This window comes from Mucor velutinosus, assembly GCF_035048745.1.
Source record: "Mucor velutinosus strain NIH1002 chromosome Unknown tig00001564, whole genome shotgun sequence".
Taxonomy (NCBI): Eukaryota; Fungi; Mucoromycota; class Mucoromycetes; order Mucorales; family Mucoraceae; genus Mucor; species Mucor velutinosus.
The window spans coordinates 1,904,998-1,928,711 of record NW_027041906.1 but is presented as its reverse complement, the minus strand read 5'-3'; the positions used below and the strand labels follow the sequence as shown (position 1 = coordinate 1,928,711).

At 43.0% G+C, this 23,714-nt stretch overlaps 8 protein-coding genes across 8 annotated transcripts; 4 read left to right on the top strand and 4 right to left on the bottom strand.

Annotated features, from left to right (window-relative positions):
* Positions 1-136: 136 nt before the first annotated feature.
* Positions 137-796, bottom strand: ATC70_010909 (uncharacterized protein; the record flags this gene model as incomplete). Its single annotated transcript, XM_064830113.1, has 1 exon — positions 137-796. One exon carries the CDS (start codon positions 794-796, stop codon positions 137-139), a length of 660 nt encoding a protein of 219 aa, XP_064682615.1.
* A 577-nt stretch (positions 797-1,373) lies between these two features.
* ATC70_010908 (uncharacterized protein) lies at positions 1,374-2,639 on the top strand (the record flags this gene model as incomplete). The annotated part of the gene is made up of 4 exons (XM_064830112.1): positions 1,374-1,446; positions 1,496-1,557; positions 1,632-2,214; positions 2,266-2,639. The coding sequence occupies 4 exons, from the start codon at positions 1,374-1,376 to the stop codon at positions 2,637-2,639; spliced, it is 1,092 nt and encodes a 363-aa protein (XP_064682614.1).
* A 718-nt stretch (positions 2,640-3,357) lies between these two features.
* ATC70_010907 (uncharacterized protein) lies at positions 3,358-5,289 on the top strand (the record flags this gene model as incomplete). The annotated part of the gene is made up of 5 exons (XM_064830111.1): positions 3,358-3,454; positions 3,512-4,028; positions 4,086-4,370; positions 4,427-4,472; positions 4,528-5,289. The coding sequence occupies 5 exons, from the start codon at positions 3,358-3,360 to the stop codon at positions 5,287-5,289; spliced, it is 1,707 nt and encodes a 568-aa protein (XP_064682613.1).
* A 27-nt stretch (positions 5,290-5,316) lies between these two features.
* Positions 5,317-7,960, bottom strand: ATC70_010906 (uncharacterized protein; the record flags this gene model as incomplete). The annotated part of the gene is made up of 6 exons (XM_064830110.1): positions 5,317-6,931; positions 6,985-7,179; positions 7,237-7,345; positions 7,400-7,437; positions 7,491-7,595; positions 7,650-7,960. 6 exons carry the CDS (start codon positions 7,958-7,960, stop codon positions 5,317-5,319), a joined length of 2,373 nt encoding a protein of 790 aa, XP_064682612.1.
* A 3,170-nt stretch (positions 7,961-11,130) lies between these two features.
* Positions 11,131-12,694, top strand: rps27_4 (40S ribosomal protein S27; the record flags this gene model as incomplete). The annotated part of the gene is made up of 3 exons (XM_064830109.1): positions 11,131-11,370; positions 11,423-11,716; positions 11,774-12,694. The coding sequence occupies 3 exons, from the start codon at positions 11,131-11,133 to the stop codon at positions 12,692-12,694; spliced, it is 1,455 nt and encodes a 484-aa protein (XP_064682611.1).
* A 531-nt stretch (positions 12,695-13,225) lies between these two features.
* ATC70_010904 (PlsC domain-containing protein) lies at positions 13,226-14,838 on the top strand (the record flags this gene model as incomplete). Its single annotated transcript, XM_064830108.1, has 7 exons — positions 13,226-13,291; positions 13,350-13,491; positions 13,601-13,702; positions 13,757-14,000; positions 14,061-14,291; positions 14,343-14,638; positions 14,699-14,838. The coding sequence occupies 7 exons, from the start codon at positions 13,226-13,228 to the stop codon at positions 14,836-14,838; spliced, it is 1,221 nt and encodes a 406-aa protein (XP_064682610.1).
* Positions 14,839-15,061: 223 nt separating this feature from the next.
* Positions 15,062-17,033, bottom strand: ATC70_010903 (uncharacterized protein; the record flags this gene model as incomplete). Its single annotated transcript, XM_064830107.1, has 3 exons — positions 15,062-16,658; positions 16,728-16,875; positions 16,946-17,033. The coding sequence occupies 3 exons, from the start codon at positions 17,031-17,033 to the stop codon at positions 15,062-15,064; spliced, it is 1,833 nt and encodes a 610-aa protein (XP_064682609.1).
* Positions 17,034-17,351: 318 nt separating this feature from the next.
* Positions 17,352-23,574, bottom strand: VPS1_2 (vacuolar protein sorting-associated protein 1; the record flags this gene model as incomplete). The annotated part of the gene is made up of 4 exons (XM_064830106.1): positions 17,352-17,449; positions 17,507-20,739; positions 20,793-23,132; positions 23,243-23,574. The coding sequence occupies 4 exons, from the start codon at positions 23,572-23,574 to the stop codon at positions 17,352-17,354; spliced, it is 6,003 nt and encodes a 2,000-aa protein (XP_064682608.1).
* Between the last annotated feature and the right edge of the window lie 140 nt (positions 23,575-23,714).

The window sequence follows — 23,714 nt, the reverse complement described above, 5'->3', positions numbered from 1 at the left end:
GAGATGCAGAATATCAAACAAAGGGCCGCTTTAAATACATGTTCACACAAACCGCACAAGTTTAATTACACAGCTGTACACCGCAGGTGATCAACTTTAATATGGGCGGATGGCTAAATCACCAAAGCAGTGTAACTCACATCTTTATTCGTTTGTAACTGAATGCTCCTACACCAATGATACAATAAGGAATTACGTCTGTAGCAATAAAACTAAATCTACTAAATGAGACATCATTTCTTAATAAGACAAATCCATCATCACCGCCATCGATGTAATCATATTGCATGCGCTTCTTGTGCAAGCGTCGTTTGGTGATCCAAGCCAAACATGCGGTGAATCCGAGACTGATCCCTGCAATCATGATGTTGGGAAGGGGCAAACTACCACGCTCAAACACACGCACGTCGACCACATCTGCTCCTCTTTTCAGTCTAAAGAGGCCGTTGTATTTCAGCTGGTACAGCAAGAATCCCCACAAACTGGATAACAGTGTCATGTACACTCGGCTCGTGTGTCGTTGGTGCTGTATCTCTCGCTTCTGAACTGCTTGCAGTGCTTTGCAGTCGCTTTCAATGTGGATGATGGGTATATCATTTGCTATTACTGTGGACAGTTCTTGCGGATTTGAGATACCCACTGCGAGTAGTGGTGTTGTGCTGTGATGTTGCATGCGAGACTTGACCTGGGACTCCTTCCACTTTTGCTGTGCGAGATGGATGACTCGAAGTATGTCCTTTGAATCCAAGACAGACAATCGAGACGAGATAATGAACGATGCTGGTATATCGATCATGCTGGCTGGTGTGCTTAATTTACCTGCTTTTTGTTTGTAATAGCCAATAAAGATAGGAAACTCAGTGGTAGATGTTGGAATTTGATTTGTGTGTGCAAACACACACGCTCCCGGCAACTAAATGAGTGTCACAGACATTGGTCATGAATCATTCATGCTTCCAATGCTCGATTCAATGTAGGCCGGAGACGCCTGGAAGCCAAAAGAGTCGACCGCTGAAGCCTGTGTCTAAGCTTGGCACGCACGCGGGAGTCTGTCGATGATTTTTTATTGCCATGCTGCTCGTAGGAAAGACAGACAACAACTCTCTCCGTGTTGTAGAGCAGTGGATGAAACTGCATCGCGTAGACATGCGATGACTCTGCATCGATGCCAGCGCTCTTTTGCATGTCCAAAAATGCCTCTGGTAGATGCTGGCCCTAGTTCCAAGACCCCCCTTTCACAATGCGTGAATTAATGTCGAGATTAGGCTTTCTCTATGTGCACCTGCACTATTTAAAATAATTCCCAAGCTTTGGAGAATACCAATCAACTCGCTCTTTCTTTCTCCTTTTTTCACCGAATTCTTACTCACAGCATGTCTCAACCAGACGACACTAGGAAGATTCATCCTCTACCATTTGAATCAATCTACAAGGAAGTTTTGTGGGGTAATCAAGACAACGCGATTTATATCTCCTTATCTAACGATTCTATTAGCAAACAGAACTGTGATTGCAGCATCAAGCGCTGCCGTCGTTGGTGTAGTCTCTGGATATCCTGTAAGAGCGCCTCTCTCTCTCTCTCTCTCTCTCAGAATCAAACATGAACTCACCAGTCGTGTTTCTTTCATTAGTTTGACTCGATCAAAACAAGGCTACAGACGCAGCATTATGACTCAATAGCAGCTTGCGTCAAACAAACCTATAATGAGGAAGGTGTACGAGGATTCTTCAGAGGTGTCATACCACCGTTGATCACTGTCAGCATCATCAAATCCATCTCATTTTCAGTGTATGAGAACTCAAAGCGGTACTGCAAAGTGCATTATCCAGCTATATTCGACCAAAACACCATGCTATCGACCATGGGCGTATCAACTCTGGCTGGCTCCGTGAGTGGTGCTTTCATTGCCACACTGAGCTGTCCATTCGAGCTCGTCAAGGTACAAAAGCAACTGGAATTCCTACTATTGCAGGCTAGCAGTATCTCTGGAGGCGTCACTGTGATGCCTTTTCAAAACGAGATCAAACCCACCATTATCAACAAGACAACGGTAGGCGCTGGTCTGCCAGTCAAACCAATCGCCACACCACCCATCATCATCAAAAGGCCATCGCCGCCCTCCTACACTTCGACATCCAGCTGGCATTCGGCTAGAGAGATACTGAAAAAGAAGGGCATCACTGGGATTTACAGCGGATTCAGTCTACACCTGGGTAATATACGTGAGTGATGGCATGAAACAAAGACGCTGACCCCTTTTGTAGTGCGAGATACGATTGGAACAGGTGTTTACTTTGGAGGTTATGAGACTACAAAATATATATTAAGTGGCAATAAAAGTGCATCAGCAGGACCCTTAACGCAATTTTTAGCTGGAGGTATATGTGGCATCATGTGTTGGATTGTGGTCTTCCCGCTTGATTTAGTGAAAACATTGATCCAGAAAGAGATTCTGTTGCCCAATCCAACTTATAAGAATGCAATGGCGTGCGTGCGAGACATCTATAAGCAGAATGGATTGAGTGGATTCTACAGAGGCATTACAGTGACGCTGATACGTGCATTTCCGATACACTCGCTGAACTTTTTGGTGTACGAACAGACGCTCTTGTTGGTCAAGCACATTCATCAAAAGTGAAATTGCATCTCGATTCGCTTTTGCCTGCTGGTTCACCAGCGCTTGGATGGCTTTGCTGGATTACTCTGCCTATACTGTAGCTTGATAAGGTCCTCTCTGACTTGACCGCATAATCTCCTTGGAAGAAGCATCCCAAAAGTCGTTGTAAAGTATTTTAACATTACCCAACAAAAACATCAATAAAAACACTCCATATACCACTATCACTTTGATCTCTATGCGACTGGTGTCAGCAAACTCCAGAGGCTCCATGCCCTGCCATCTTGAGTATGTATTTTACTCTGTTGAATCATTTGATAGGCTTTGGTAATCACTGTAGATTGTACTACTACAAGTCCATGCTCTCTGTTCATGCAAACATTGACATGCAAGTCGATTCTTTCTCCAACACTGTTCCTGAGTAGATTACACTTCTTTCGCCATACTATTCTCTCATCGCTTTGATGCCGTTCTAATCAAGCTCTCGATCATTGCTTCTGGAAAGAAGGGGAAACATTCTTTGCCACGAATGTAATCCAGTGCTAAATGCAACTCAAACCAGTGATACTCTGCTATAACTGATCTGTACTTTCCTGCCAAAGAGTATAAATCATGAGAAAAAGATGGATATCCGACGCTCAAAAACTTTTCTACTGATATAATTTCCAAGCAAACAAGCAGCGCGTTCTTTTTTTTTTTTTTTACCAGTTACTAGCATTTTAAGCTTTTTTTTATAAAAATGGAGATATCACGACACCAATTTCTTCAAAAGTTACCAGAAGTCGAAAAGGCCATTAAAGAATGCGACTTTATGGCCATTGATACTGAATTATCTGGTGAATATGCATCTAGTGTGTGTAAGCATTGAGCTAACCATGACTTGTCGCTGCTAGGCCTGCATCGACCTCCTACGTCTGTTCGATTGTACAGTATGGCAGACCGCTACCAAGAATACAAGGAAGCAACCGAAAGATTCTTGATCATCCAATTTGGACTGTGTACATTTACATGGGATGAGCCTTCTGGACGCTACATTGCAAAGCCTTTCAATTTTTACATCTTCCCTACTAGCACATCTGGCCAAATCCAGGCTAACCGAGTCTTTATGACACAGGCACAAGCATTCGACTTTTTGACAAAGCAATCGTTTGATTTCAACAAATGGGTCTATCAGGGTATCCCGTATTTGACCGTAGCAGAAGAGGAGGCGTTTGTAGCTGCCTCCAGCAAGAAGATGGCTGATAACATGCCTGATATCCCGATTGACGACAAGGAACGGGACTTTGTCAATGAAGCCAAGCAAAAGATCAACGACTGGATCCATGCCGATAAAACCGCAGAAGACGATGGTGTCAATATTACAGCAAGGAATGCTTATCAAAGACGATTGATCTACCAGGAAGCTAGAAAGTAATCGCTTGGATACATTGGCTATGCAGGCATTGATTTAATCATTTCCTACATTAGATTTGAAGGCTTGACAGCGATTGGTATGCAAGGATTTATTCGGGTGGTCAGACTATCAGAGAAACAGGCCAAGGACAGACAAAAGGAAAAGCAGGATAGGTTTGAAAAGGATCGTGCTGCAGCTGTTGGGTTCAGAAAGGTTATTGACCTGATTTCACAGTCTGGCAAGACAATGGTGGGTCATAATATGCTTTTGGACATTTGCCATGTCGTTGGCCAGTTTGCGGAACCTTTGCCAGAGACACTACCTGAATTCAAGGCTTTAGCGCATCGACTCTTTCCCAAGTAAGTTGCGCTTATGTGTGCGTCTATCGCATCTGTGTATTGACTCGTTATATTAGGATGGTGGATACCAAATACATGTGTACTGCTGAACCAGAACTAAACGTACAGTATTAACTCTACAGCAATAATTGCTTTGCTAACCTGCATCACTTGACAGGCCATCTTTGGATCAGGCACCGCACTAGAGACCCTTCGATTCGAGACCAAAAAAGAGCAATTCAAAAATCCACATATTGACATGCATTCTGAGTTTCCTCGTTATTTAACAGAAATGGCTCATGAAGCAGGATATGACGCCTTTATGACTGGAGTCGTATTCTTGAAACTCGTTGCCTACCTTGACAAGACGAGAAATCCTGACAAGTACGCTACTATTGAGGCAGAGCGACTAGCAGAAGCAGAGGCCAAAGAAGAAGAGAGACAAAGAGAGATGCAGCCCAAGGTGGATGCAGATGGCTGGGAGATCAGCGAGGACGAAGACCAGGACAACGACGATGATAACTGGAATTTACAACAAGATGAGGTCTACAACTATGGATCTGTTCGTATTGATTTGACCAACAAGGATGGCAAAATGGACAATGTGCTCAATGCCATCTACAACAAGACAGCACTGGTGCGCACTGCGTTTGATTGTCTTGATTTCCAGGTGCCAGAGATCATCTCAAATCAGAGCAACACAATTCTGGTCAAATACAGCCCTGGCACACCATTTGACATGGCAACAGCAGAGCCGCTATTCTACGACTATGGCAAATTCATCATTGAACCCAACGATGCATGCTCGTCTTTTGTTATCTTTGAGAAATACAGAAAAGATCCTGCTACCATTCAAGTTGACAACGACGCATTCACCATTGTACCTATTGCAGAATACCTTAAACATCGACAAATTCCCTCCTCTGATACTGTCATCTAATAAGACACATGTTTATTATGAATAAATTCACTTGTCGTTGTTGACAACCTGTAAATCAAATTCCTGATCTCCAATCAGAATTTTGACAGCACCATTATCAATGGTGTCTTGTGGAATGCCATCAATGCCAGTGTAACGGAATAAATCAGCGTCCACGGCGAAACGCACATTGACAGTAGAGTTGGCAGGCACGTCAATCTTGTAGAACCCCTTGAGCAGCTTCTTGGGTGGTGTGACAACACGGAATGGTTGCTGAACAAACATCATCACTGTCTCTTTGCCGTCAACAGGGCTTGTATTGGTGATATTGACAGACACTTCCTTTTCCATTTCGCCAGTAAACAGATACTGAGTCTCGTCTGTGTTGTATAAACCATCAACTGTGATATTGCTGTATCGGAATGTAGAATAACTGAGGCCATGACCAAATTCATAGAGAGGATCCCAGAGGTCGTTGGCAGGTCTCCAGTAGTTCAGTGTAGTGTCACCAGCATATTTTGGATAGGTGTAAGGCAATTTGCCAGAGGGATTTGTCAAACCAAAGATGACCTCGCCAATTGCTTGACCGCCCCAAGGACCGGGAAGATAGGCTTGCAAAATAGCATCAGAGTTCTCGACAATAGAGTCCAACACACGAGGTCTTCCCTCCAACAGCACGGTAATCAAAGGCTTGTCATTACCAATGGCACTGGAAAGCCTATCGACATGATCAATTTGGCCTTGAGGAAGTGTCATGTCGTGTATATTGCCTGGAAGTTCAGAGTAGACATGCTCACCAATACAGACCAAAAATGCATCAAAGTCTTTGGCCATCTCCAAGACTGATTTCATATCGTCGTCTTTGCCGTCAATTGTGAAGCCTTGCATGTATTCAATCTCGACACCCTCAGGTGCTGAGTTTTGGATACCTTCCAGAATACTGATGCCATTACCGTAAAACTGCTCGTCACTGACAGCACCGTGCCATGCGTCTTCTGTAGCGCCTTGCCACTGAATTGTCCACCCTCCAGCTAAATGGCCTAGATTGTCACCTGTGGGACCAACGACAAGCACGCGCTTGACCTTCTCCTTGGTCAAGGGCAATGTGGCATTTGTGTTCTTGAGCAGTGTCATGGACTCTCTTGCAGCATTTATAGCGACATCAATGTCTTGTTCACTCTGGATCATAGCTTGTAACTTGGAATCTGCTTTCCAGCCATTGGGCTCCAAAAGACCTACATCCTTCTTGAGTTGCAATAACCGGGCAACAGATTCATCCACACGTTCCATCGATACAGCGCCTTCCTTGATCAACGCCATCATAGAATCAAAGAAAATAACGTCTTGAGGCACCATGGACATATCGATGCTGGTATCTGCAATGGCCATGCGGACAGCTTCCTTGTGTGAGGCAGCGACCATGTGCTTGATGTGCAAGTTTTCAATCTCTTGCCAATCTGTCACCAGCATACCATCAAACTTCATTTGATCTCTCAGCAGCTCTCTCAAGTATTTTTTGGATGAGACAACGGGCTCGCCGTTGATATCGATGTAACTCTCCATGGCAGTGGCGACGCCAGCATCAATGGCAGCTTGGAATCCAGGGACAAAGTAGTCGTAAATGGTTCTCTCAGACACGACAGTCGAATCACGGTCCTGACCGCTATTGACGAGTGTGAGTGGTTATGAGTTTACATGTTGATTTACGGTAATTACCTATAAGGAGCTCCGTAGGCGATGAAATGCTTCATACAAGCAGCTACTTTAGTGCGATCTGTCTTGTACTTTCCTTGGTAGCCTCTGATGGAAGCCACACCCATCACAGACGATAAATGAGGATCCTCGCCAAAATTTTCAAAGACGCGAGGCCATTGCTTGTTGACGGGAATATCCAAGACGGGTGCAAAAGTCCTATGCTATTAATTAGCGTATGCTATATTTTCTCTTCTTCGCGAGGGAGATGCGTACCATTGCACACCTGCGGCACGAGTATCTCTGGCAGTAATAGAAGCCGATTCATACGCTAATTTAGGGTTGAAACTTGCAGCGAGATTAATGCCATGAGGGAAGATGGTAGCTAAAATATACATTGTTTAGTAAATGAAACGTTTTAAAACGCGAATCAACGTACTGTTGGCAACATAGTGAGCACCATGGATGTGGTCCAAACTATCAAAGAAAATCAGTGTTTTGTCGTCTTTATGAGTAACAAACACACTTACCCATAGATGATTGGAATCTTGAATGTGGAATTGACACCTAGCGTGATTTCTTGCATCTCCTCAATAATTTCAGCATAGTCAGCAGCATCGTAGTTCTTGCCGTCACTACAAGAAATAGTGTGAATGCCAATGCTTTGTTCCAAATTCATAATACTTTACACTGCCAACTGGTTCAAGTAGGAGCCAACATAATAGTTTTTTGCGTAGTATTCCACAGCAGTGCGGTTGAGTACACCATCTTTTCCAAGCACTAAATCTTGGTTGATTTGAGTCATCTGGCCAATCTTCTCCTCAACAGACATTTGACCGACCATGGCCATAATGTCACCATCAATAGTGACTCCAGGTCTATCATATTCCTCGTTACTGAGTGTGCCATACGTGTGGTACTCTGTATTGGTAGCTAATGCTGTACAACTGCCGAGTGAGAAAAGTAGGACCAAGTATACGCTTTGTCTAATGGATATCATTTCAATGTGGATTTGAATACAGAAGAAAGAAGAAAAATGAAGCCGATGATTTGGCAATTTATATTAAATAGCATTGTTTAGTAGCATTCCCTTGATAAGAGACATTCATAACTCAATAAAATTCTAGATTTGAATAAAATCAGTTACACACACAAACGTAGCTTTGTGTGTGTGTGTGTGCGCGCGTGCTTGCTTTCCAGCAAGAGTGAATGAGGATCCCAATTGCAACTGATTCAAGCGGGCTGACTTGTTTGTTTTGCCACGTTTCTCGGATTGGGGAATGTATATACATTTCTGCTTTTTTTTTGTAGACAGTACAGAAAACTCTAATTTCAAACCAGGTATGCGTTTGACAATAAAGGTTGGCGATACTTAATAATATTTGTTCTGAGAAGGAGAGATAAGCCAGGGCTCCAATGCTCATTCCATGACACATAGCTACATTGTATGATCTTGTCCTTGAATCAAACATTATTCTTAGGGCACAGACACTTTCAACATACTTAGTTATAATCCACTATGTAATACGAGTGCTTACACTTTGGATAGCTCTCTACCTTAGCTTCGCTTTGGTGAGAATTAACCTGCGCAGCGGTGATCACGCTACCGATTGCCCTTGCTCACCTTAGCAATATATTGTCACTTTCATTCTAGCGCTCTACCTATACATAAGAGTCTTTCATATTATCTGTGGATCTGACTCTTATGCGATGTTCCACATCCTCACACATGTAGATATTTTGTATACAGGCAAGTAGCATGCAGGTATTTCCCCTTTTTATTCTTTAGTGTCCTTGATACAGCAAAATCTGAGTGCATTTGAGCTGTGTTTTCTCGAGTTCATGGCCATTTTAGATGGTCAGAATAGCATTAAACAATTGCTCTCATCTGACAATTACTTTCTGACACCTTTGCTCAACTTTTTGGGGACCAAAAAAAAACATGGACAAAAATCGACCAAAAAGCATGAGGTACCCCTCATGGCTTTCGTCGAAAATTAAACGATCGCGCTTTTGACCTTGAAAATAAAGACTTTTACTATGATAAATATGAGTTCAATATGATTTTCTCTATCCAAAACAGCCCGTAAAACTTTGTTTGTGCAATCTTTGTATACAAAACCTCGACATTTCGGCCAAAAACCTCATTTCATATTTCTCAATATTGCTCTATAATGGTGTTCAAAACATCTATCTTAGCTGACACCATTAGATGCGCCTTGAAAAGTACTCCAAGGTAGCTTAAGGGAGTGTTTTTTTTTTTTTTGTAGGGGAGCCGAGCTCCATTTTTTATTTTAAGTCCTTCAAATGTCGCTATGAGTGATAGGAAAGACTGGGTATGATTACAAGAGGATCGGAGGAACGAAAGAAAAAAATAAAAATAACAAATAGAAAAGAGCAAATGGATAAAAGAGGAAAAACTGAATACTTACGAATCTAGCTTTAACTCGGCATCCAAGCGAGCAAGAGAGCGAGCAAGACGATGTTGAACAGTGTCAGCGATGAACGGGGTTCGGTCGAAGATCCAGCGCCAGTGCGCTTGCCATATTGTCAGCAGAGTAGTTGCGAAAAGTTGAGGAATAGAGAGATCATTGAACGAGAGAGAGAGATCACGATCAAGATAGGGAGAGGAACAGAGTAATATTTGTTGGAAGAAATGAATCAGATCAACATCAGAGATTGAGGAAGAAGCAGAAGCTTAAGGGAGTGTGGGATGATGACCACGATTTATATAGTCGAACTCAACAAAATAAATCGAGCAAGTCGAAAAGTAATCTAAAATTAACAAAAATGGATAGAAAAATTAGACGGGGTTGGAACTGTTTTTGGCCGCTAGCAATATCAATGCTAGTCAGGTACATTTTTACAGCCGAGAATTTACAAATGATTTGAGCTAGTGCCTCTAGTGCATTCTATGATCTATCAGCTTTGTTACGTATAGTTGAGCATGTTGCTTGTAATGCTCTTTCCTGAGCAGCGCCTCGACATCTCATGCAAAAAAAACTGGGGATACTTTCTCATGAAGCATTGGCATAAATGAGACATCGCCAGCAAATCTAGCGACACATCCCACCTCTTCAAAGGCTGACGTATCGACTTGAAGCAAGATAATGAGATAAATTATATTAAAAATAGCTACATTGATGCGGCATACAAGTTCCGTCATGATTTCAGAATCCTTAGAGTAAAAGGAATAGTCGAAAAAAAAACGAGGGTTGAAATGTAACACGAATGGCCTGGTATCGAGTAGTTTGATTTAAGAATAAAGATGGCAGTCTATGCATGTTTCGTTAGCAATTACGAGTGATACAAAATAGATATCTCTTTAATGTTTAATCGCAATAGTGCAACTGCTAAATGCTGGGTCATGTATTATACATGAACAAAGGTTAAACGGAATGTAAGCAACATGTTTTTATATATATAGAGGGTCCCCTTTAAAGAGAGTAAGAAGGAAACATTACATCAACACATTCCATTTGGCATTGGGAAGATATATATACAAATATAGTAGGACATATACGGCTAGTAATCGATATATAGCCATATATGTGCAACCACGCCGTACTTGTATCTCTTTACAATGGTAACGGTTAACTGAGAGATGTTGAGACGTTGACGATGAAATAAAGAGGCAAGAATAACATAGTGAAACAAAAAGAAAAAAAAATTGACAGCTGCATAAAGAAATGTACTAGCCATCCAGGCCCCTTTTTACACCCAAAATTGCACTACAAATGTAACTCTATTGCCTTTCACACTTTGTCTATAGCGTCTATACCTCTATATTTATGAGAAAATATATAACTAGGACTGGTTGGAAGCTGAAATATGGAAAAAAGACTTCCTGTATATCATGAACAGAACCAATCGTAGCAGGTGGTGTAACATGTTTGCCTGGAGAAAGTGAGCGAAAGGCCTCGTGTGACTAGGAGGAGCCTACTTTATATACCCTTCCATCTTTCCCTGCTCCCCGCCTTTCTCACTAGATTATTCGTATATCTTTGCTCTTTTTTCCTCTTTTTTCCTCTTTCTCCTTCTCTTTCTCTCTTTTTTTTTTCTCGCTATTCATTTCTTGGATAAATAAATAGATATTATTAAACTCCAAAATTGGGATAAAAACCCTCCAACATTTGAAATTAGAATAACGATAGAGAAGAAGATTAGTCAATGATGGACGATAGTGAGATTGAACGCATTTATTCGCAGCAGCTACACGAAGAGCTATTGAACCAAACTCGCCTGGCAGTAACTCAATTCATTGAGCTATGCCCTGATGTGTTTGGATTGGAAAACTTGATTCTTCAGACTGATCAATTCCTATCGCCAATTAATGAAAGAGTCGCTCAATTATACCAAGATGTTTGTGAAACTTATATTGATAACGGCTTGCCTTTTGATCATGCATGGGTAAATCACATCGAAAAACATAATGTAAATACGGCCCACTAACATGGTATAGAATTGGATTATGCTGTGGAGACAGCAGCTCTCATTCAAAGCTTTAGCAGACAACTATGGCCAAGATCAAGTTGTTACGGCAGTGCATCCAAGAGCCAGAAAAGCAGTTAGCCAAATCTACAAGGAGAATTTGGATAAATACATGCAGTGGTTTCCATGGTCCTGGTTCTCGGAAATGCAGTTCATTGGTGCCGGTGGGTTTTCAGCTGTCTATTCTGTTTACATGACACCTGCCTACGATCCACAGCCACTTCGCATGGCGCTGAAAATTGTAGATGATAAACTCTTGAACGAGGCAAGTACACATACGCTCAAAAAGACAGCATTACCAACTAATCTATGCGCTAAACAGATTTCAGTTCAATCAAAAGCCTTTCTCCCCTTACTGTTTCAAGGACTCACAGTCTGCGAGAGCACCGGCGACTTGATGATGGTTATGAAATGTAGCAACGACGGCAACCTCGAAGACCACATGCAGCAGCTTCCACTAGGCGACCTTGACTTGAAAACAATTACAGGCACAATTCTTCGACTAGCAGCCAACCTAGCCGATCTGCATAAAGTTGGCATGTGTCATCGCAATGTTCACCCTCGCAACATTGTATGCACTGATTCAGATTACTTTTTGGTTGATTATCGGTTTGCAACACCTTCACGCGAATCATCGTCGGTTACAGCACTTACAAAAGCCGTGTATGGTCGTTTGCCTTACGTCGCCCCTGAAGTGCGTCAAGGCATTTACACTGAAAAGTCTGACATCTATAGTCTCGGCATCATCATTTGGCAGCTCGTCAGCAAAGTCATTTTCCCTTCACCCGATGTGTTGCTAGACGGCAACAAAGGATCCGAAGATCACGTATATCGCATCGAACCAGTTCCAGGATTGCCAGATTGGTACCAAAAACTATACGTCGCCTGCCTAGAACCTCGACCTGAGAACCGCCCTGACGCCTTGGAAATTTGTCAAGCATTACAGCCCATCCATAATGGACTTGACTTTTCTGTGCCCTTGGATCGAAGAGTTACTGAGTATATTGTAGCGAGAAGAGCAGAAGCTGCGGATCATCTTCGAACCTATGCCAAAGTCAAAGGCATTGTGTCGGCATCAACAACGCGTTTGTATACCCTTTCCAACTTGCCCTCGACACAACAATTCATCGCCCTTCCCTTTGAAAATGCTTCATTTCAATCCATCTGGACAGTGACAGATGCTTCCTCTGATACCTTCTCTCTCTCTGCATATATTGACACAACTGGCCCAACACTTATCTAATACACACATACCATATCCATCTCTGAAATAAAATGTTGACTTTATTAATTTGTACAGTACTACACAAATGAGCAGCGTAATATATAATCTGAGCTGACACGCCCAAGCATGAGACAAGTTGCAACATGTAATTAGGCACTTTTGATAATCAAGGTTACCATGGCTACACGAACTCTCCTCCAATGGAACGCGCAGAATATATGACAAAAAGCCAGTGTTTGGTTGGAGAATGCCCTGGATTGGCATTGGGTCTACTTTGTGTTTTAGGCTGTTGGAAACGCTGTATGCCAAGCACGTTTGTATCATTAAGCGCTTGCCATCGCAGCATGTATGGCTTAACGAGATTGCAGGAAGAAGAAGACAGAGAAAAAATAGAGATGACACATTTTGCAAAATTAATTTGATTCGGATAAACTAGTCTAACGGATACATCAAAAACATATAAATTCAAAGTTTTCTGCGCTTTACAATCTAGCTCTTTTCTTCTTCTTCTTCTTCTTCTTCTTCTTCTTCAATTTACACATTGCTAAAATGGGAGATTCTTATTACGGCTATCCCCCTCCCCAAACTTCTAACCGCCAGCAACATGGAGACCAGGTAAAAAAGGACAAAGATACTTTCCGTGTGCATGATTTTAATCAGAGACATTGGATAGTACGGATATCCAGTTTCACCTAGTCAGGAACAACCTGGATCTGATGTATATGATCCTGCCTTCACTCAAAGTGATATTGAGCATCCCAATCCCAACTACCCTCAACCTCCATTTCAGTCAGAGAACCAGCCTTCTACACCAGGTAATGTACAACAATTTCACAAACATCAGCCCCCCTTCGCGCTTCCGCCCAATCTTGATCGGTTAAAAGGAAAACGGGAAACTTACCTTTTTTCTCTGCTAAACTTTAGTACCCTATGGTGAAAACAACTTTAGCGAGGATAGCGAGTTCTTTCTCCATGTGGATCCCAAGGTGAAAGCCCACGGCAGCCCAGATTTCAAACTATCAAACTGTAGGCATTCATAGTCAAGTTATGCAAACCCAATGTTTTAATCGATTGCTACAGGTCAAGGACGCAAGAAGGCCCTTTTAATCGGCATCAACTATTTCAATACAGACAATGAACTCAGTGGCTGTATCAATGATGTTCACAATATCAAGCAATTTATTACCTCCATGTACGGGTTTCAGGAAGACGACATGGTGATTTTGACAGATGATCAAGACAGAGATACCAAATTCTATCCCACAAAGGCCAATATCTTATCTGCTATGGAATGGCTCGTCTCTGATTCACAGCCTAATGATTCGTAAGTATGATATGTGCTGGTCAAATTTTACATGTACTCATAGAGACCATCCTTTTCAAGCTTCTTTTTCCATTACAGTGGCCATGGTGGCCGCGTCCGTGATGAAGAAGGCGATGAAGACGATGGCTACGATGAAACAATATACCCCGTTGATTTTGACAGCTATGAAGGAACCTCAGGGCAGATTATTGACGACCAAATGCATGACATTCTGGTTAGACCACTCTGCAAAGGAAGTCGTTTGACTTGTATTTTTGACAGCTGTCATTCAGGCACAGCTCTCGACTTACCGTATGTCAGGAATATGGAAACAGCAAAGCATGCAGCTAACGAGACTATTAGGTTTGTGTACTCTACAAAAGGTGTCATCAAAGATCAGAACCTTTTCAAGGATGCTGGAAAAGGTTTAATCTCTGCTGGTATCTCTTATGCTTCAGGTGATACCCAAAGAGCCCTCTCTTCATTGATTGAGCTCGGAAAAGGCATCTTTGCTGCTCGCGATGTGGAAGAAGAACAAAGACAACGTAACTTTTCAGAAGCAGATGTCATTATGTTTTCAGGCTGCAAAGATGACCAAACTTCTGCTGATGCTCAAGAAGCTGGAAAATCAACTGGTGCTATGAGTTATGCCTTCACAAGTAAGTGTTTGTGTGCTGCCGTCATGTATCTTGCTTATTTACTCGCTGCCCATATAATAGCAACATTGAGACAGAATCCCAATCAATCATACCAAGCATTGCTCAACAGTGTGCGTCAAATTCTTCGCGACAAGTATTCCCAACGTCCTCAATTGAGTGCATCTCATCCTATCGATGTAAACCTTCAGTTTGTCTGCTAATCAAGTTAATTGCAGGCTATACACTAAACTGCATAGTTATTTAATAAAGTTGTAGAGCATCTAGCCATTGCTCCTGCTTACAAGGGAGATGTGTACTAGATGCATCTGTAAGTCGACAAAACAAGTAAACAAGATGACTAAGTTTTATTATATGTACACAATGATAGAGAACGAGAGAGGAAGGGAATATTTGTCGCGTATGATAGAGGAATGGAGAGCCCCATCACTTCTTGGACCATGCAGGAGCCCATCTTGAAAAGAAGCCATTTCGCTGCTGCTGCTGCTGGTGTCTTTCATCATCGTCTGATGTATCGTCATCTTGACTTAATATATTAGGCACCCCTCGCTTAGCAAACTGAGTAAAGTTCTCAAAACTAGGCATAAAATCCAAACTTTTGCGCGAATGGCTATCCAGTGAATGCCTGCCTACTTCTTTTCCCAGCCCACTAAACCAGTTCTTTTTCCCTTCAGCATGATGAGGATGATCTGTCATATGAACTCTTTCTTGAGCAGTATGAATGACGTCCGCTTGTTGATCCTGACGCAAGAATCGGTATCGCACAAGATCTGCTTCTGGACCGCTGTCCAACACAACAGAGGGCCGTGGTAATGGCTCACTATTGTAAGTTTCCTCCTCATCGTCTACTTCCTCTTCTTCTTCCTCTTCATCATCAACTTCACCATCGTAGCCTTCTTCTTCATTTTCAGAGGTGGGAGTGATGGAGTCTGATGTCAGATTGACAGATATCCCATTATTGGCGGCCATCGCATTCTTTAGTGCTGTTGTCCGCAGCTTGTTACCAGAGTCAGATGAATCGCTTCTTCTTGTGTGGATGTGGGGATCTGATTGTTGATCATCACCGGAAGAGGCAGTAGATTGTCGACGATAGACAGGCAATGTCATGTCGTCGTACGCCACGGGCCGTCTTGAGGAATCTTGCGAATGTCTTTCCAATCCACCATCTTCGTTGGAGGCCAGATTATATGCTCTTCTTTCCAATGACAAGAGATAATTGTCATCATCGTATGGATTGACTACGCCATACGCATACCAGTCTGGTTGTCCATCAGCAGTAACCACAGCAGTCGCATAATCCGGATTCAACATGCTGCCTTGAGAAGGCGATGTTGAATAAGTGATGGCCGAAGAGTCTTCAGAGGATCGAGGTGATCTGTCTCTATGGGGTATGTTGCGATTTTGAGATCTTTTACTACTATTAAAATACTCTAACGAAGTTCTAGGTGTCACTGGACAAGAATGGGTATGCATTTCGTCTGTCAATGGTCTGTGCGCTGAAAAACTCCGCCTCGAGGCAGTCGATGGGGGCTCCAGATTGCTGTTGGCATTAGTGTATGTTGTGAGGGACGTTGAGGACGGAGTCATGCTGATGCTAGGTGGTATGTATTGAGGCAAAAAATGGTGCCCTTCGAATATGGATGGTAGGCTGGGTCTTCGTATACGAGGCTGCTTATCCGAAGAAGTTCGCTTATGAGTCATGACGATGGAATCGATAGATTTTCGAGCTCTACTGTTTTCATTCTCATCACTGTCGTTGCTATATGACATGGGGCGATGCTTGTAATGTCTTTGTTGCTCTCGTGATGCTTTCAGCAGTTTTACTATTTCAGTTTCGTGCTTTGCTTGTGCAACATCTAAAGGAGTCGAGCCGTATTTATCCTTCACATCAATGCGGGCATTATTCCTGATTAAAAGGTCTACAATCTTGATACAGCCGTTGGCGCAAGCTACATGGAGTGCAGTGGATCCTGTTGCCCCTGGAACGGCTTGCGTTTTGTCTATACTGTGCTTCTTTGACCATCTACACAGAGCAAAGACAATGTCATGTGAGCTGATGCTGGCTAATTCTCACATCATTCATATATCATACTTTTGGATATTTACATCAGCACCTCTATCAATGAGATACTGTACAGCAGCTATGTTGTTGTCACTGATACAAGCTAGTTGCAATGGTACAAAGCCATTGACGGCTGAGTCTATCGGGACGCCATGGTCCAACGCGAATTTGATAAGTCCTGTGCAGCACAAATGACAGATAAGAACGCAAGAACCCAATTATTTACACATGCATTGATGAATATTTACCGACATTGCCAGTGGTTGCGGCCCAATGTAGGCCTAGCAAGACATCTTTTAGCTTTTCTTTCTTTGCATCATTTGACATGGGCAGCATTTTATGAATGAAAGAAAGAAGAAGAGCAATCGAATTCAAAGACCACAGCCTCTTTTTCAATCTGTTGCTTATTGTATTACCAATCCAATGAGGCAAAAAGCCTAGTTTCATGACATCCCGGAAATATTATCGGTTTGGACCCCGTCTTGCCATTTGTTCATGCAATAGGGTGAGGGTCAATTAATATAAAGAACAGAAAAATGTTTAATAGTATGAATTGTGTGTGCTTTGTGTAGTGTGAGTGCTATAGTTTTTAAATTGTGCGAAATAGTAATTTTTTTGGAGATTTTTACATGAAAATGGGTTTATAAATAAGGTCTAGAGACGACCCTGTAAGATGTATTCAATGCTAGTATTAATGTATTCTTTTTTAGGAGTCATGTCAAACCCAAAGAAGGCGCTTAATTGCTCTCGAACTAGAATAAGTTTCAGTCAGTAGTTTATTCGTAGATGGATGCCATCACGCCACATACCTTGTTTTTTGGTTATACTCATCAAATTGGCTGTCTGAAGTATATTTCTAATTTCTGATAAAATTTCATCGTCTGTAGGGAAGCCAGGTGGAGTCATTGGCTGCATACCGCCTTGAGATAAAGGAATCGAGAATTGACTCATGGGACGCATAGGCATCTCGTATTCACTTTGATTGCCCATCATCATGGGCTGTTGGCCCATCATGCCGCTCGATTTATCATACATCATACTTGCTCTGTCTTGCTGTCCGCCCATCATGAAGCTGGCGTTACTCATCATGGGAGTCATATGGCCACTAGCAGCATACTCAGGCCCAAAGCTGTGCACTGACATGGCTTGAGATCCGCGAGGCATAGGTGGTGTCATCATAAAGTCTTGAGTAGCAGCACCTCCGTATTCAGATCCAGGGCCGACCACAGAGCCATTAAAACCCATAGGGCTATGAGAGCGAGGTCCACCGCCAGCACGTTGTTGTCTCTCATAACCAGAGACGTTAGTATCACGGTAATAGTCATACTCTCCACCAGCTTGGCTGCCACCGTATTGCGTGCGGCTGTCATACATGCCAGACTGATTGCCACGAGAACCGTATGTTTGGTGACTTCTGTAAGTGTTGCCAGTAATGCCAGTTTCCTTGCTGCCAGTGGAGCCCATTTCCCAGAGTTCCTGTTCATAGACACTCCATTTCTTGAGAGGAATCATCTTTTCGTCAAACTTCTCGTCATCAGCCACGATAATCTTCTTTTGTTTCTTGTCGCCAACAACCACACGCGTATTACCCCATGAGAAATCGTCGAAATGCCAGAACGAGTAGATGGGCAAGAAGAAGGAGAACACAGGAATAGCAAGAATGTAAAAGATCATCCAACCAATGTGTTGCCATTGACGCTTGAGAATAAACAAAATGGCTTGCAGACCATAGATACCAGCCAACATGGCCAAAGCGAGCACTGGAATAGGACCAGATTTAGAGGCAATGACATAGATAAGATATACCAAGTAGACGACAGAGACAGGCAGTGTCAGTGTACCGATCAAATCAATCAGCACAACGAAACGCATAGAGAAACAGCAGAAACCACAGAGATCTGGCAGCAAGACGACTTCAAACAGGTTGTGAATGGTAGAGTTAATCCAACGACGACGCTGCGAGAGGAGAATCTGCCAGCGATCAGGAGCTACCGTCTTACACTGGGCATGCGGAGTAAACTTCATCTTGTACTGAGGAAAGTGCTTCATCATCAGTGTAGTCAAGTAACGATCTTCACCAAGATGCAGCAAGTTCTTCTTGTGCAGGGTATCAACGTGGTTATCAGAATAGTCGTAGATGATCTTGGGAGAGATGATCAAAGGCTCGTTCTTGACAGGCGTACGGATACGATACATACAGAAACAACCAGGCAAACAAGTGACAGAGCCAAACAACGACTCAAATGCCTTGGCCAAATGATGCGAGATGTAGTATTCATACACCTGAATCATAGTTGTCCATGAACGATCTTCATTTACCAGCTTGGTTTCACCGCAGAGACCAATAATACGACCATCGTGGAGCATACGGGAAATCATATGATTCAGCGCATCAGGCATGACCTCAGTATCAGAATCAACCATGAGAATGTACTCGTAAAAGGAGGGATTTACACCAATGACATTCTTAATTTGATGGTACATTTCGAGCTCAAGAGGTGTCATTTCACTATCGAAATGGACCTTGTTCAAAAAGTTCATACAGATCATTTGGGAATCACGTTTACCACGGTTACCAGGCTTGGCACGCTCAGAGGCTTTACCGACCTTGACGATAACAACATAAGGCACGACATGACCCTCGCATTCATAGAGACCAGAATAGACCTTACCATAGTTTAGCTGCTTGGAGCCTTCACCAATAGACTTGAACATCAATGGCTCGGGATCGTTCTTGGTATCATAGCCCAACACATCCAGCACAATACGAGGAGTAGGACGGTCATTGCCGCTACCCATGATCATACCATCAGCAATAATGTAGAGCAACTTGCGCTTGTCATCGTAGTTCATCACAGTAAGCGAGTCAATGGTCTTTTTGAGAGATTCTTCATCTTCAGTATAACAAGGCACTTGGCAAATGACAAACTTGTCATGGTCCTCAGGTGTAGGAGCACCACCGAATTGCAGAGCAGCCAGGAATTTGACAACGATCACGGTACACATCAGAATAGCGGCAGCAAGGAGCATGTAGTTTGTAAACATACATCTAGCAGACTCACGCTCATCGACATCACCAATGTAGAAGAAATTGTCGAGACAGGCCATGTTCATCTCTTGCTGTTCAGGCGTCATGGAGCCACGGTACTGATTCCATTTGTCGGTAGCATCTGTGCCGCTGAACTTGCTAAAGATCTCTTCAATCGTGGGATGGAGAAAGTGATAGTCACTTGCAGTAGAACCAGAATCGTAGATTTTAGAGGTAGCCATGTAGTCGTTGATATCGTAGACCCTGCCGTTGATAGCAAGGGCCAAGCGACTCCAACTCTGATAATCATCATGAAGCTGCTTGACAGGGACAACCACCTTACCCTTTTTGTATAGACTCATGGTAGGCAAAAAGTAATTCCAATACCAACGGGGATCTTGCATCTTGGTTAGCGTAGCAACGGTGAGCTGATCGCCAGAGTTGTGTACAAAGTTAGCGAGGACGATTGTGTTGTTTGGAATCACTTTGATGGTAGGCGAAGTCACCAAACCAGCACAAGCCATTGTCAATGGAGGAGGAATAGAGTACGAGACATCGAGACCTGCAACTTCAGTCATCAGGTCGAGAGTACCAATGTAAGAAGAGGCGCCGTGTTGGCTCTTTGCAAAGTTGGTAATATCATACACCTCACCACGCACGCTGACAAACATGTCGTCGGAAATACCGTGTGCTTGAACATTGGCAGTAGAGTACATGTTACGGGTACCAGGACAGATGACTTCGCCGAGGCCGATAATAACGAAAATAGTGATTGCAGAAAAGAAGAGAATAATAATACAGAGTGTCACCTTTTCACGCCATGCCATCTGAACATCTTCACGCTTCATCTTGCCAAACCAACGCAAGAAAGGAGAAGGAATCCACCAAGTCATCAACCAGACAAATCGGATCCACCAGATACGCACTGCTGTAATAGGCATCTCTTCAACTGATTCATGCTGAGGCGTGTGATAATCTTCAACCATTTTGCTCATATCCATGTTGGGGCCAAATCTAGTCAATGTATCAGTATATGGCTTTCTCCATGCACTGCCATGTCAACTTACCCATCAGAGAGTCCCTTCATGCCCCATTCAGATTCTTCTCCCCACTGACTGCCTTCCATGTCTCGCTTCATGCCATCCTCGCTGTCCATATAACTTGCACCGTCTTCAAATGCTCTGGCATGACCCAAACCATCATCCACGTAGCCACCACCAATAGGCAGCAAACGATCTTGACTGTCTTGATAGTAACCAGTAGGAGGCACATCACCAGCAATCATGCCAGGACGAGCATCTGGACTTTGGTTCAGTAGTTCCTGCTTGGAGTCCAAACCCTTGGCGCGATCACGCTCTTCCTTTTCAGCAGCACGCAAGCCGTCTTCCAGTTCTTTCCAGGTATCGTAAGCAATCCAAATCATATCATGACCAACAAAGGCTTGAGGTTCAGTCCAGTTCATGATGGAGCGCACATCTTCCACCTGCTCTTTCTCGGATTTGGTGTGGTCGATTTGTAGGGAAGTAACCAAGCCTTCGTAGCGCACCAGAAATTCAGCAAAGGTATAGTAATTGGCATAGTCTACAGCACTGCGACAGGTCAAGTCAGGCAGCAAAAATGCGCGGACCTGAGCCTTGACTCTCTTGGGATCGAATACATCAGGAGATTGGGTATCATTCGGTCTAATGTGAATAATGTTATAAATACGGGTATCTGCCATGGTGTAAAATAAATCTCGCAACGTCATATAAAGCTGGTCCATGACAGTTGTAACTTGCATATTTTGATAGGCGTCTTCGGCGTCTTTGATGAGTTTTTGCTTTCTGATCTCCTCTGCATCTGGTTCGGCTCCTTCTGGAATGGGAATGTTGGCAGCATCCGTCGCGGCAGTGGTGTTGTTGCGGCGCTTGTTGGGCTTCTTCATGGAGGGTGCACGAGTGGGTTTGCTGGTCAGTTGCGCCTTGACAATAGTGCGGTCATCTTTGGGATGAGATTCTGTTGCCATAGCGGAACTCTCAAATAAGGTGGATACAAACGTATTCGTGCTGTTATCACGCAAGAGGCTGACAAAGTCGGGTGAAAGATCGTCCAAATTCTTTTCCAAAAATGAATCGACTGTGTAATGGACGGAACCCGAGAAGTGATTGATACCGAACGAATAGGCATGTCCAGACTTGGAGAACGAGGAATGAGACCCGTATGAACGCTGCACATTAGCTAGGAAATTAGCGTTTGTGGCATCTGTAGCACCAGTTTGATATTTGGCACAATCTCGGTCCATGGCCCCGACAATACCACCTAAACCAAGTGCGGCTGACTTGTTTACGTTCTTCTCACGTGTATGATCTTGCTCCTTGCCAATGAGCAGCTCTAAACAGCCAGCATTGTCCATGGTAATCACCTTGGGAAGGGTCAGACCATCTCGCACCATAATGGCATTCAAACCCTCAGAGTCGCTGAAACGCTGATCGATGATGAATTGATGTACTCTTTCATTTGCAAAATTGGCGCAGAACTCCTCGAATCCATTTGATTTGAAATTTTGGAAGCCAAACTGATCCAAAATGCCGACAAAGTTTGCTGGTTCACCATCGTTGTAACAGATCTTTGTATTGAGCGATTCCACGATCCACAGGAACAATACATGATAGAGAGCCCGAGCTAAAGCATCTCTTTGTTCAGCAGCACCCTGGGTATTCAAAAACATGGTACAAAGTTCCTTTCTGATCAATCTCAGCTTGTAAGTCAGGGATTGCTCAAGTTTAGTGGGAGATACACCTAACATCACAGCAACGACTTCCAGCACATCATTATTCTTGACACAGCATGCCTCTTGAGCCAAGTTGCCAGCATCGTGATCATCTTGAAATTGCAGGTTACCAATGTGAAGAATGGTTGCCAAAAGTTGAAAGATCTGAGTAACGGTTTTTGCCTTGAAGCCACACACTTTGAGAGAGCTTTTGAGATCAGCAAATGCAATCTCATCATTAATCTCAGGCACCTTGATTAGCTTGGATTGATTCAGGTAGTTGAATGATTCAGGGGAGAAATTAATGTGTAATGCAGTTTGCTCTTCTGGAGATGTGCCAGCTAGTAGAGAATAGAATACATTAAACGTTCTTTCATTGTTGGGGATTGTTGTCACTCTGGATTTGTCGAAAGCATAAGTAAGGGTTTTTGCACCGAGAATTCTACCCCTTTCAGAGAATTGGAGTTCTTGGAACATGCCATATTTCGAAGCAGATGAGTTTTGGGTGGTTTTTGAGTGTCCAAATGCTTCCAAAATGACCAGAGAATTTCGGATTTGCTGTTGAAGCTTGTTTTCTTTCTTGGAGTGAGTCGATAATAATAGAATTTGATTCAACAGGTGGGATCTAGTTATACTCTTTCCTGAACCAGTAATACCACTATTTTTATTTAATTAATATAACCAATCATTGCGCTGCCCTTTGTTACTCTCCCCCCCGGAGTTATTTAAACTCCGATTTTCCCCTTAAATGTGAGCTCCGATCCTTACCTCAATATAATACTCTGATCTTCACCTGTTCTTCGCATATGGAAGTAAACCCTCGCAGCTAGATCATAAACATGGGGCTGCATGAAATGTTTATTTTCGATAACATTTCTATATCCAACATCGGCGTAAGATCGAAGGGTTGCGTCGTTCAAGATCTCCAGTGGTTGATATGGGTTTACGACGATCAAATTCAAGTGACCTGAACGGGTGTAAGGTTGGTTCCGTTTGTATCTACTTGAAAGTAAGTTTGTGATACTATCTTCAGTAGGTGGCTGTCCGTTAGAAGACGTATTCAACAAACAAGTTAAATCTATACGAGAGTCGTCTTGCATCTCTTAGTTGAACAAAAATGGCTGCAAATCTCGAGAAATTGGAGAGTATAGATCTATGATTTGAGGAAAGAAAAAAGAGAGATAAAGAGAAAAACAAAGAAAGAAAGAAAGAAAAGAGGAAAAGAGGAAAAAAAGGGCTA